At 57.9% G+C, this 12,834-nt stretch overlaps 1 protein-coding gene across 3 annotated transcripts; it reads left to right on the forward strand.

Moving 5' to 3' along the window:
* The first annotated feature begins 4,694 nt into the window (after positions 1–4,694).
* Positions 4,695–12,802, forward strand: PTOV1 (PTOV1 extended AT-hook containing adaptor protein). Of its 3 annotated transcripts, none has more exons than XM_027619857.2 (13): positions 4,695–5,076; positions 7,637–7,774; positions 7,891–7,973; positions 8,069–8,126; positions 8,215–8,322; positions 9,719–9,874; positions 10,426–10,512; positions 10,613–10,686; positions 10,769–10,826; positions 11,160–11,264; positions 12,116–12,271; positions 12,400–12,469; positions 12,674–12,802. In XM_027619857.2, the coding sequence occupies exons 1-12, from the start codon at positions 4,906–4,908 to the stop codon at positions 12,409–12,411; spliced, it is 1,206 nt and encodes a 401-aa protein (XP_027475658.1). In that variant the 5' UTR covers positions 4,695–4,905; the 3' UTR covers positions 12,412–12,469; positions 12,674–12,802. The 3 variants fall into 3 exon arrangements, with proteins under 3 accessions (XP_027475658.1, XP_027475657.1, XP_027475659.1); XM_027619856.2 differs by having other exon boundaries at positions 4,698–5,076; positions 12,116–12,313; XM_027619858.2 differs by lacking the exon at positions 4,695–5,076 and adding an exon at positions 5,424–5,648 and having other exon boundaries at positions 12,116–12,313.
* Positions 12,803–12,834: the final 32 nt, after the last annotated feature.

Raw genomic sequence — 12,834 nt, forward strand, 5'->3', positions numbered from 1 at the left:
AGCGATACTCCTGACATCATGTTCATGCTTATGCTACCACGGGTGAGAACGAAATCATCCCCGTCTCCTCCGGGGGAAGCTGGGACACGTGGTTTTCTGGTGTGCCCTGGAAGGGGAAATGGGGTGTTGAACACCTCACACCACTTCTGTAGAGGCGTGGAGGGCGTTCTGAGGGGGATGTGCACTCGGACCTAGAGTGCTCTGTGCGGGGCTTTTGGGACATTGCTGTGAATAAGCTAGACGTGGTCCTTGTCCTTACAAAGCTCCCAGGCTAATGTGGGAGCCACAGATAAGTAGAAATCATGATGAGAAAGTTTAAGGAAGAATATATACAGCCTGAAGAGCACGTATCAGGCAGACTTTTTCTTTTCTTTTTTTTAAAGATTTCTTTAATTTTATTTCGGGGGGAGGGGAGAGAACTAGAGTGGTGGGGGAGGGGCAGAGGCAGAGGGAGAAGCAGGCTTCCCGCCGAGCAGGGAGCCCGATGCGGGGCTCGATCCCAGGACCCCGGGATCATGACCTGAGCCGAAGGCAGACGCTTAACCGACTGAGCCACCCAGGCATCCCCAGACCGTTTTTTTTTTTAAACATTATTTTGTAATTGTGAAACCAAAAAACAAAGAATCTTCAAGACAGAGATCTCTTTACTCCCATTTTGTTGTGTGAAGCATTTTTATTTGTCCGTGTTGCCTTTGTGTTCTTGTCTGTGTCACATACATATCCAACCCATATGTACTCCCAATTTGCCCTTTTAGTAAACTCAGGTTGGTTAAGTGGGATTATTTGAAAAGGACATTTATATGTCAGGGTGGGCTGGGTTGGGCTGCAAAAACAACTTCCAAATTGCAGTGACTTGAAGTAGCAAAGGTGGGTTTTCTCCCTCCTGTTACATAGAGGGTCAGCTTGGAGCCACTGCTAATAGATCTTGAATATTGCCAGAAGCATGGGAAAGGCATAGGGAGCTCTGGGCTTGCGCTAGTAATTAAATGGCTCTGGACCGAATTCACATATGTCATTTTGCTCATATCTCACTGGCCAGAATTCATCACATAGCCCCACTGGACCATATGGGGTCAGGAAGTGCAATCCTTTTCATTGCTGGGCAAAGTGGAGTTCAAAATATATGGCAGATAGCACTAATGAGCATCTGAACACTTTAAATGTTTTGTTTTAACCAAGAACATTTAAACAGACATTCATCTCTTTGGGTAGGACCAAGACCTTTTCTTTAAGTATTGGTCTCCCATTTATCATACATCATAATCTTGTAAAAACTACATCCACAAAGCACAAGTCATTTATAATTTCCAGTGTTTGTCTTTTTTTTTTTTTTTTTTTAAGATTTATTGGTGCACCTGGGTGGCTCAGTTGGTTAAGCAGCCCGACTTGAATTTTGCTCAGGTCATGATCTCATGGGTCATGGGATCAAACCCTGTGTCAGGTCTGAGCACAGCAGGGAATCTGCTTGAGATTCTCTCTCTCCCTCTGCCCCTCCCCCGACTTGTTCTCACAAGTTCTCAATCTCTCTCTAAAAGTCAATAAATCCTGCTGGAAGCGGAGGAGGGGCAGAGGGAGAGAGACAATCTCAAGCAGACTCCCCGATGAGCTCAGAACCCGACTTGGGGCTTGATCCCGTGACCCATGAGATCATGACCTGAGTCTAAATTGAGTCAGATGCTCAACCAACTGAGCCACCAAGGCGCCGCTGTTTTGTCTTTTTTTTTTTTTTTTAAGCAACTCACTTCTATTTCTCCAATGCGGGCAACCTGCTCTCCATATAAACAACTCTCTTGCGTTAATATTTTATTGGTTTGATAGGATTAAGTTATTAACTTAAGAGCAACTGGCATAAACAGGTTTGGTAGCAGACTGCTACTTTGCAGGAAGCATACAGCATCCCAGATGGGAGCAAAATTGCTTAGTCATACCAGCCTGCTAGCCTGGACGGCAGGTTTTACAGATGAAATGGGCAGCTGTCTTTCAAACTGGCACACTGGGTAAGCCATTTGGCTTCAGAGGGCTGTACTGTAGTACGACTTAGAATTTCAGCCTACGTTTTTATTTCACGTTCTGGGATGTTTTCATTTTGCTCCCGCTGGAGTGTATCCTGGCACAGCTTTCTCTCTGCTTATACAATCCTGGGAATTCGTGCCCACACATGTGTCCTGATGGGAGCTGAAGGATGATGGAGAGCAGGAAGGATGTGGAAGAGATCAGTCTGGATAGAACAGCAGGGGTCCACCATGGGGGCATTAGAGGAAGTTTGTGTTGAATTCTAAGGGGACTGGGAAGCCACTAGAGTGTTTTGATTAGTGAAGGGAGAGACATGGCGGCAAGAGTTAGGAGGGTGATCTAGGCAAGAGACTGTGAAGTCTTGGACCAAGGGGAATGGTGAGAAATGAGGATTCAGGGAGATTAAAGAGGCTTCTGTCCCTGTGGTTCTGTCTCCTTCCTGCTGCCAGTGGTCGGTTGTCCTGACGTGGGTGGTTGTCAGGGGTCTGGAGGTAACCGTTGATATCTAACTTACGGTCTGGGTCCAGAGAACACAGACTCCATTTGGTCACAATCCAAGTCAGATTTGGAACTCAGGGTTGCACAGGCGGCTTCGTGGGTGGGGGTAAATACATCCTGGCTCAGGGCTTCTCCGATTTCACGGGCCACTCCTCTGTCTCATTTGCTGGTTGCTCCTCAGGACTCTCACCTCTAAAGGGATGGAGTGTCCTGGTCCCTGTCTACACACGTGCTCTTTGTGATCTCAGTGTCTCATTAATTCGGGCACGGAAGACTCCTGAAGTTCTATCTCCAGACTCCCCTATCCACATTGCTTAGTCGACATCTCAAAATTAACACATCACAAATGGAAGCAGGGATTTCCGCCTGCGCCCAGAGTTGGCTCCCTTTCACTAAGCAGCATCCCTGTACAGGCAGACGCCTTGGCCTCATGCTTCCCTCCTTTTCTCTCACTCTCTACACAAGTCCTTTGGGTTCCAGCTTGAAATGAACTGTGTAAACGACCACCTCCACTGTGGCCGCCCTGCCTGTGTCCATCCCATCTGTGCCTCCTGTCTGGATTATTAGCACAGTCTTCTCTCTGCCCTTTGGCTTTCATTGCTCCCCTTCCATCTTGTTTTCAACATGGCAGCCAGGGGAATCCTTCAGAAAAGATTTAAATATTTCAAAGGTCATTTTTCAGTAGGCAACATTTGCATACAGTGAGAATTCCAAATAGTCCAAGAGAGTAAAGTGACTCTCCCTTCCACCCCGGTGGCCCCATTCCCTCAGTCTGTTGCCTTCTCTCCTCAGAGGCGACTGTGGGTCCCACCTGTCTCTATAGACTTGTAGAGATACTGTGTGCATGTTTCTATGCATTCTATGAACAATCTGTTCAAAACTAAGTGAGTCTATGTCACTCCCTTGTTGAAAACCTTCCAGTGGTTCCCCAGCAAAGTGAGATTAAAATTCAAATTCCATCCCGAAGCCACAGGACTCTGCTTGTGGACCCCAGCATCTCCCTATTTCCACCGCTCTCCTCCACCCTCAATCCGCCCCAGCTACGCGCACTTCCCTTACTCTCCTTCCACTCTCAGGACTTGTGCCCTTGCTGTTCCCTCATCTTAGGACTCTTCCAGCCCAAATAGAATGACCCAAGTAAAGGTCACTTCCTTGACTCCTCATGGTCACCATGCCATTGTCCTGTGCATTTATTTGCATTATTCGTATCCCAAACTGATTGTCATCTCCAGTGGATCTTGGTCTCTGTGAGGGACCCAGTCTGTTTTGGTCATCACAGTATACTTACTGCCCGCGCATACTGGAAACAGTAGTACTCATAATGATTTTTTAAAAATTTTTATTTTAATCACCGGGTGTTCATCACAATGACTTTTTTTTTTTTTTAAAGAAAAAGAAAAGTTAACATTTAAGTCGTTACCATGCTGAGTACCGATCCTACTACTTTAACTCATAATCCTTATAACCTCTTTACGGGTACCCGTTATCCACGATTCGGAAACAGGCAAATTTAAACAAATGTCACACAACTTCTAGTAAGTGAATACGCAGCCAAGCAATAGTTGAGTGAATGAGTGAATCAATGAACGGCCCTGAGAGGCGGGCGGCTTAGCCGGAGGAGGTACCTAGGGCGGTGGGCGGAGCCTAGGGTGCGGGGGCCAATGGACACGCAGCAGTGACTGGCGGCCTCTCTTGGGATCCCTGGCCCCGCCTAGGCCGCGCGGGGGCCGCTGGGACTTGTGGTCTCCGGCCCACCTAGCCACGTCACTGCCTTCAAACATTAAGTCCTCCCCTGGTGCAAGGTATGATCTGTATCCCCAAACTTTTAGGTAGGTTCCTTTACCCCCAGGCCCACTATTCTTTATTGCTCCTCTTCCTGAGGTGTGTTGGTGTAGTCTCCCGGCTCCGCGCGTCCGGGACTCAGGGTAGGGTCTTTTGGTATCCTCTCCCCCAGTCCGTAGCCAACTTGGTATCGCCTTCTACGTTCATCAATCCCCCCCGCACTCTTCGGTGTGGCCGCTCCCGCCACACCCCCCCTGAAGCTGTGGCACACACGTCCTCTCAGTTCCTCCCCCTGTAGCTCGAGCCGCCCAGAGTATCTTCCAATGGCCGTGTTCCCCGCCCCACACACCCTCTCCGTTTCCTGAGGCTCCCCGGGCCTATTTTGGTACAGCCCGGCCACGCCCCCTCGCGGACGCTCTTGGTACGCGCCGCGCTCCCCCGCTCGCCGCAGTGGTTTGGCCGCGGCGACCCCTCTCCGGCGGCGCGTCCCCCGCGCGTGGTACAGCTCAGCCCGTCTCCCCCGAAGCCGCGCGCCCGCGCCCCTCAGTCGGTGGAGCCCGCAGCCCCCGTGCGGCCCGTGGCAACCCCCAACCCTCTCGGCCCGCGCCCGCCATGGTCCGTCCGCGCCGCGCTCCGCACCGCTCCGGCGCTGGGGGCCCCCTCGGGGGTCGCGGTCGCCCCCCGCGGCCCCTTACGGTGCGCGCCGCCCGCTCGCGCTCCTGGCCAGCCAGCCCCCGCGGCCCGCAGCCGCCGCGGATCCGGGCCCGTTCGGCCCCTCCCATGGTGAGCCCCCCGCCTTTTTTCCAGAGCCTTCCACGGCCCCGCCCCCGCCAGCCCCTCCCCCGGGCTCGGGTCTTTGTCCACGGCTTCCTCCTCTCTGGGGTCTCCGGGTGGTCCCGGGGGTGGTCCCGTTTAGGGCCGGGCTCCCCCGTGGAACCCCCCCCCGGGTGGTACGCGCCGGGCTCTCCCCTTTGTTGCGCGTTTGGGCTGGGGTGGCGGGGGTGGGGTACGGGGGCGGGGAGGGCTCAAATTACTGCTGACTCCGCGTCCCGATTTAAAAGAGGGGTGGGGGGCGGGCGGGCGGCGTGCCCGCTTGTTTTTCCAATTGGAAAGTTGGGTCTCTCTTCGGGCAGGAAATCTGGAAATGGGGGAGGGGGCTGAGGGGCCGCGGCGAGAGGGGCCCGCGTCTTTGCACTCGCGTGCTCAGGTGTTGCACCGGGGGGGTGTTCTTCTCCGGGCCCGCGCGCGTCCGCACGGCGCCCGTGGCGTGTGCGCCCAGGATTTGCATGCCCGCCCAGATGTGGGATGCCCTTACGGAGTGCAACAAGCCCAAACGTAAACATCTGGCTTTGCAGGTACATTAACTATACACGCTTCCCCAGACCCAAAATATGCCCGCAAAAATCTTCAGGCGTACCTACAATAGTAAAACTGCACATCCTGACGTTTCACGCTTGCCCAGATGTGCGTTTTGCCCTAGGCTGGCTCTGGAGTTCGCTTCTTTCTTTCGCACACTGCCCCGTCCTGTGCATGGCATGCAGCTGTGGCAGCCCCACACAAGCCTTAAACAGGCTTCCTCGGATCTTAAACTTAGATACCAAAGTCTCTAAATACCTCCCCAAACCTCCCTTTGCTGCACTGGCTCACCCCTCTAGTTGAGCAGTCACATGTAGTTCAGAAGCGTTTCCTGGGTCTTTAAACGTGCATCCTAAGGAAACAGGCCTCCCTGTGTAGTAAACAATTCACATGTCAGAGACACAGCCAAATTTTTCACACACTTGCCCACTGGGGAGGTTTCCTTTAGGATTGGTTTTAAGCCTAGTCCCTCAGCGCAGTCCTCCACTTTGATGTGCCCGCCTTGTTGTTGCAGGTAGACCTGCGCTTTAAGATAAGCGTTCCTGGCCTTTACATTCTAGACCAAAACATCTTTCAGGTCCTGCATGGTCAGCTTGCCTTCCCAGACAAAGCAGACTTTAAACACGTGCGCCTGCAGTTTACGCTGTGCTGGATCCTTAAGTGCATTCACCGGGATCTCTAAAGGCCCTTCAGCGGTGTGCTCTAAGGACCTATTCTCAGATGTTCTATGCCCCACCTGTGGCACCTAAGCACTCAGGGCTTCAACGCCCATCCTGCGTCTCAGACTCAGTCTGGCCCTGAAGGCGTAACAACACGTTCCTACAGTAAGATGCTCCCTGGTTTTTTTCCTGATACCATTGCCCAAATTCCAGAATCACCTGCCCAGATGGAGGACATGCTGGTTCAGGTTTTGTTTTTTTTTTTACTTTTTAAGCCCCCACAAAATACAACTTTTCGTGCCTGTCCTTCTGGGACAAAAGGCATCTGTGTGCATTGTAGGAAATGCAGAGGATACCTATTAGTAGTAAGATAAAAAGTAACAACAACCGTTACAGTTTTTTTGCTGCTCGGAGGCATTTAAGAGTGAGGTTTTCAGGGGTTTCTTGTTGCCAGCTTGTTCCAAAGCCTTCCCTTGTTTGCTTTGAGACGTTTTTGGTTTAAAAAAAAAAAAGAGCTGTTAGAGTGCCCTGTGAAGAGTAGAATGTGGAGCTTTCCTTGGCTTTATTGCTGGAACGTTCTCCTGGTGTTCTGCAAACGCTCTCGAGATGTTGTGTTTGAGACTCCTCCAGGTGTTACACTCCCTGTTCCAAAAGTCTCCCTGCCTTCCTGGATGGTTCCGTTTGTTTGGCTTTACCTTCTCCACCCCCTGAGGTCACCCTGGGGTGGTTGCAACACGGGGTCTGCAAGGGTAGGAGGGCCTGTGACCACCTGGAAGGGTTGGAGGGAGCTAGAGGGGGAGAGTCCAGACTTCCTCTTGAGGGCCATGCGGAGCTTTAGAAGAATTTTGAGCATGGGCGCGTTGGGGCACACCAGTGTACCAGGCAGCCAGTCACAGTCCGGGCTGGCCTCTGCATTGTGGGAGCTTCGATGAGGCCTTGGGCCCCCAGAGGGCTGGTTTCTGAGTTGGGTCAGGACAGAGGGACCAAGAGTTGCTCAGGCCAGGGGCGTGAATGGATGGCATCTCCTGAAGGGGGTGGGATGGCATTCCAGGCCGAGAGCGCAGCTGGAGCAGGGTCTGGAAGGTGACGGGGACCATTGCTGAAGTGACAAGTGGGATCTGGGGGTCTCGGGTTCTGGAGTAGTGGCAGGAAAAAGACGTGGAGATCAGCTACTTGGGGTCTTGACCCCTGGGACAGGGGCTTTGGATGTGGTCCCAGGAGTTTCTGAGCAGGGTATTTGGGTCTGAACGTTGGGATGTATGTGGGGAGGGGGCAGCCTGCCCTTGCGGGTCCCTCAGCCTCAGTTTCCCCGCTCCCCTCTGCTGCAGCAAGGTGCTCGGGTCTTTGGAGCCTTGGGTCCCATTGGGCCCTCCTCGCCTGGGCTCGCCCTCGGGGGCCTGGCTGTGGGCGAGCACCGGCTCAGCAACAAGCTGCTGGCCTGGAGTGGCGTCCTTGAGTGGCAGGAGGTGAGCTGTGGCCGGGCCCCTTGTGAGTCCCCGTGGGGGCTGGGGGCTGGCCCTGCGGGTGGGGCAGGCCGGGGCATCTCGGTGGTGTCCAGTGACCCCTCCCGCTCCCACGACAGAAGCGCAGACCCTACTCCGACTCCACAGCGAAGCTGAAGCGGGCCCTCCCCTGCCAGGCCTACGTGAACCAGGGCGAGAACCTGTGAGTCGCGGTGGGCACGTGGGGGGGGGTGGCGCGCGGGGGGCGGACGGCCCGGCGGGGAGCGCTGGGCCTCCCCTGACCTCCACCCCCCGCAGGGAGACGGACCAGTGGCCCCAGAAGCTGATCATGCAGCTCATCCCGCAGCAGCTGCTGGTAAGACCCACCTCCGGCCCCCCGCGACCCGCTCCCTGCAGCCCCCTGCCCCCCAGCGGTGACCCAGAGGCCCCGTTGTTGCCCGCAGACCACCCTGGGCCCCCTGTTCCGCAACTCCCAGCTGGCTCAGTTCCACTTCACCAACAGAGACTGCGACTCTCTCAAGGGGCTCTGCCGTGTGATGGGCAACGGCTTCGTGAGTAGAGGGGGCGGGGGTGGGGGGGGCAGGGGCCCCAGGGGCGCTTTTTCTCTGTGGCCTCGGTGAGTGAGGGTCTCAGGCAGAGCAGGGCCTACGGGAGCGCCCCTGCCTCTGGCTCCTGGACCTCGGCCAGCGCTCGTCGGGGACACGAGTGAGTAGAGGGCCCCGCTGGCTCTCCGGGGACCCAGGAGCCTGTTGGGGACACAGCACGTGACGGGGACCTACTGACGGAAGGCGGCGGGGATACTCTGTGATGCTCTGTGTTGGGGCCCTTTCCTCCTCTGGCACGTGGGGCTCACGGCGGGACTCAGTCCTTTGGGCTGTTAGAAGTTTGTGGAAGGTGCTTGCGGCAGTGATTTGCGTGTGTGGCAAACGCCCTGTAGCCACAGGCTGGGGCAGCCGTGGGGCTGGGCAGCCAGGAAGTGAATCTCAGCGTGGTCTCTGTGGCCCCCCCAGTCTGGGCCTCATCCGGACTCTGGTTTCAGCACAGGAGTCTGGCTGTGGAAGGGGACAGGTGCCAGTATGGGGGGACATGCGATGAGAGCAGGTTGTCTGCCCAGGACACCACAGGACTCAGCTCTGGGGTCCCTTCTAGTCCCCGGTCCCTTTTGGGACCAGCACCCCTCCTCCCTCTACCATCCTCCTGTCTCCAGGTGCTGTGTGGGCCATGACCCCGTGTCCAGGCAGGTTCCCGTTCCGTCGGGCCGGACAGACCAGGGGTTGTCCGGTGCGGGGGCTCTTGCCTGACTGGTCCCCCGTTAGTTCGGCACCACGCTGTGGAGGGGCTGCTGTGTGTGGCCGGCGGGGCCCTCAGGCTGTAGGGAGGGCCGATGGCTGCACGTGGGTCCAGGAAGGTGGGGGACAAGCTCCCAGAGCAAGTGGTCCCTGGGTGACAAGAGATGGCAGGCTGGTAGCCTGGGGACTCTCCGAAGTGCACGCCCCTTCGTCCCGACAGCCCTGACGGAGGGATCCGTCAGACTCCTGGTTTCCCAGGTCCCACCGAGGAGGCACTAGGATCTCATGTGACAAATGTTTATGTGGCGCTGACTGTGGAGGCTACTGTGACCAGGCCACTTTACAGACAGGAAAACTGAGGTCCAGGAGCATAAGGCGACTGGCGTCAGGTCACTGTGGGAGGAAGCAGAGCTGGGTTTGCACCCAGGGCTTCTCTGGAGGCTGTTCTGGCCCCGTTAGCAAAGGCAGGTCCTGCTCTCAGGGACGGGACTGGCATCAAGAGGGGGACGTGGGTGGGAGGAGCCCTCGCGGGCTCCTCACCCCCCAGAGGTGACCCCGGACTCCCCAGGTGCGGGGGACAGCACAGTGCACGCCCAGGGGGGTGTCTGGCCCCTTGGCAACGCGCCGGGCTCCCTGACGTCCTGTTCCCCTCCCCCAGGCGGGGTGTATGCTCTTCCCCCACATTTCCCCCTGCGAGGTGCGGGTGCTCATGCTCCTGTACTCGTCCAAGAAGAAGATCTTCATGGGCCTCATTCCCTACGACCAGAGCGGCTTTGTCAACGCCATCCGGCAGGTCATCACCACGCGCAAACAGGTGGGCTGGCAGCGCCCAGGCCAGGCCTCGGGTCCCCGGGCAGCGGGCATGTCAGTGAGGCTTGGAAGAGCACAGGGCGTCGTGGAGGGCGGTTCGTGCCAGGAGGGACGCCCGTGTGGGGCGGGGCAGGGACGTGGCTAGGCAGGCTCGTGGGGAGTGCCGCGTGTGGCTGGAAGGCTCTGGAGGGTGACGGTGTGTCCTAGCTCACCTGACCTACGAGTTACTTGTGAATGCTGTCTCCCTTCTCCCTGGTGTCCCTGTATGTGCAACAAACTACAGGGCTGTCCAGTTCTTAGAGGCAGAGCCTCTGGAGTTGGTGCCCCAGGTTGAGCATCTGAGACTTGTTCCCGGGCATTTGGGAGCCATGGGAGGTCTATGAGCAAGTGAAGGGTAGGACCAGCATTGGGGAGTCCCCTGGGGCTGCGGGCAGACTGGAAGCTGAGGAGCCAGAAAGGAGGCTGGGGCGAGGGTCTTCAAGGCGGGGCTGAGGTTTCCCAGAAGCCTTCTCTGGGGCGCTCCCGGGCACTAGCCCCCCTTTCCTGCTCCTGCAGGCAGTGGGCCCTGGTGGTGTCGCAGGCCCAGTTCAGATCGTCAACAACAAGTTCCTGGCGTGGAGTGGCGTCATGGAGTGGCAAGAGGTGAGTGCTGGGGGGACGTGGGTGATCTTGAGCCCAGCATATGCTCGCTGACTGGGGCGCCGCTCCACTCCTGATGTCATCCCCTTCCTCTCCCCAAAAGCCCAGGCCTGAGCCCAATAGTCGGTCCAAGAGGTGGCTGCCCTCGCACGTCTATGTGAACCAAGGGGAGATTCTGTGAGTATGGGGCAGGGTGAGGGCAGAGGCAGGGTCCCGGTGAGACCCAGCTTCCTGACCCTTGTCCCCTTGTGCCCCACAGGAGGACTGAGCAGTGGCCGAGGAAGCTGTACATGCAGCTCATCCCGCAGCAGCTGCTGGTGAGTGTGACGGGCTCTAGGCCTGCCATGCCTGTGCCACGGCCAGTGTAGACCTTGGGGCCACGGGCTGCCCACAGGGCTTCGTGGAGGAGGGGACCCTGGGGCTGCCGGATGGAGACCATTCTGGATCAAGAGATGGCATGTGCAAGGGCCCTGTGGCCGGTGGCTGGCCTCTGTGACAAGTGCAGGCAGGCAGGTGTGGAGAGCAGCTCCCCCGGGGGGGGGGTTCCCCCCACAGGACCTGTCCGAGGTTGTAAGTAGGTGCCACCATGGTGTGGGGACTGTGCGGAGGCAGGGCTTGTGCATCACAGAGCTGCCCTGGCTTCCACGCAGACCACCCTGGTGCCGCTGTTCCGGAACTCTCGCCTGGTGCAGTTCCACTTCACCAAGGACTTGGAAACGCTGAAGAGCCTCTGCCGGATCATGGACAACGGTTTTGTGAGTGGGGCGTGGGCCGCTGGGCGGGCTGGCTGTAAGAACCAGATGAGGGACAGCAACTGTTTCTCCACACCAGCTGGGGGAGCACCGTGGTGGCCCCGGTGACTGCAGGTTGGCCTTGTGCCTAGACGCCTGGTGGCTCCCAGTCCACGGACTCCGCTGGGGATCTGCTGTCCTGATCGCATTTTACAGTTGGGGAAACCGAGGCCCAGAGGCAGGCCCAGGGTTAACTCAAAGCCTGGAGGGGCTGATGCCACGGAGCGCAGAGCCGTTGCTCCCAGGTCCTGCTGCCTTCCTCCTGCTCTCCTTGGGGACGGGGCGCCCCTATCCCTGAAGGTGTTCCGGCGAAAACCCGAGGCTCCCGCAGGCCCCTTGCCAGGCAGGGAGGTCTGTCTGCTTCCCGCCTGAGCTCTAAGCACTGAATTATGTTCCAGTGGGTCTTGCCTCAGTTTCTCCATCTGCGAGGTGAAGCGGGTTGTCCTCCGGGGCTCGTGGAAGCGCAGCTATCGCTGCACCGGGCCAGTGTCCGCCCTGCGGCCGATCCGATCACAGCCATGCGTGTGTGTCCCTGAGGGGAGGGCTGTGTGTTTCTCTGGCATTAAAAGTTTGCCTTCCCGCAGGAGATCCTGCAGAGCACCCCCCCCCCTCCGGCTCCACTGTGGGCGCGCTCGGAAAGGGCTCCCGCCGAGGCGGCGCACGGGGGCCTGTGCGTCTCGTGCGGCCGCCGGGGTGGGGCGCTGCCCACTCCTGGATGCCTCTGTGCAGCCGCCTGCATGTGGGAACCCCTGTGGCTCTGGGGGGGAGCGTCCGCGCCCCCGCCAGGCGCCGACCCCCCGCTCCGCGCCCGCCAGGCCGGCTGCGTGCACTTTTCCTACAAGGCGTCGTGCGAGGTGCGCGTGCTCATGCTCCTGTACTCGTCGGAGAAGAAGATCTTCATCGGCCTCATCCCCCACGACCAGAGCAACTTTGTCAACGGCATCCGGCGTGTCATTGCCAACCAGCAGCAGGTCCTGCAGCGGAACCTGGAGCAGGAACAGCAGCAGCGGGGGGTGAGGCAGCGGGCGGGGCTCCCCTCCCCTCTGCTCACGCCCCCCTCCCCCTGCTGACGCCTCCTCCCCGCCTTCCTCCCCCACAGATGGGGGGGTAGTGGCCACTCCCAGGCTGGGCCCCTCCAGGAGTCACAGACGAGGCCCCTGCCAAAACTGGTGAGTGGCATCCGGCTTGGGTTGGGGGCGGGCCTCGGTTGTGTCTGGGGTTTCGGAAGGGAGACAGTGACCCTGGCCTTGAGAGTGGAGAGGCATGTCGGTTCCTGTCGGTCCCGGGAGGTGCGGGAGCTGCGGTGCTGCGCGCGCCCCGGGGGGGCACTGGGAGGCCTGGTCCGGCCCCTCCCACTCTCCTCCTGCCCCCAGGTCCGATGCTTCTGAGCGGGGGCCCCTGGGGATGGCAACTCTCCAGCGAGATGGCGGACTGCGGCCGGAGAGGTCTCCAAGGACGGTCCCCACCCCTGTACGTGTCCCCAATAAAGTCTTTTAAAAGCCTGTTGGCTACCAGGCTCCTGTGCAGATGCCTT

This window comes from Zalophus californianus, chromosome 17 (assembly GCF_009762305.2).
Source record: "Zalophus californianus isolate mZalCal1 chromosome 17, mZalCal1.pri.v2, whole genome shotgun sequence".
Taxonomy (NCBI): Eukaryota; Metazoa; Chordata; class Mammalia; order Carnivora; family Otariidae; genus Zalophus; species Zalophus californianus.

Bases quoted from the DNA above. Each gene is read 5' to 3' on its own strand.
- PTOV1 (XM_027619856.2), top strand. From the start codon at position 4,906: ATGGTCCGTCCGCGCCGCGCTCCGCACCGCTCCGGCGCTGGGGGCCCC. The intron at 7,974-8,068 runs GTGAGTCGCGGT...CACCCCCCGCAG, and splicing joins GTGAACCAGGGCGAGAACCT to GGAGACGGACCAGTGGCCCC. The intron at 10,827-11,159 runs GTGAGTGTGACG...GCTTCCACGCAG, and splicing joins TCATCCCGCAGCAGCTGCTG to ACCACCCTGGTGCCGCTGTT.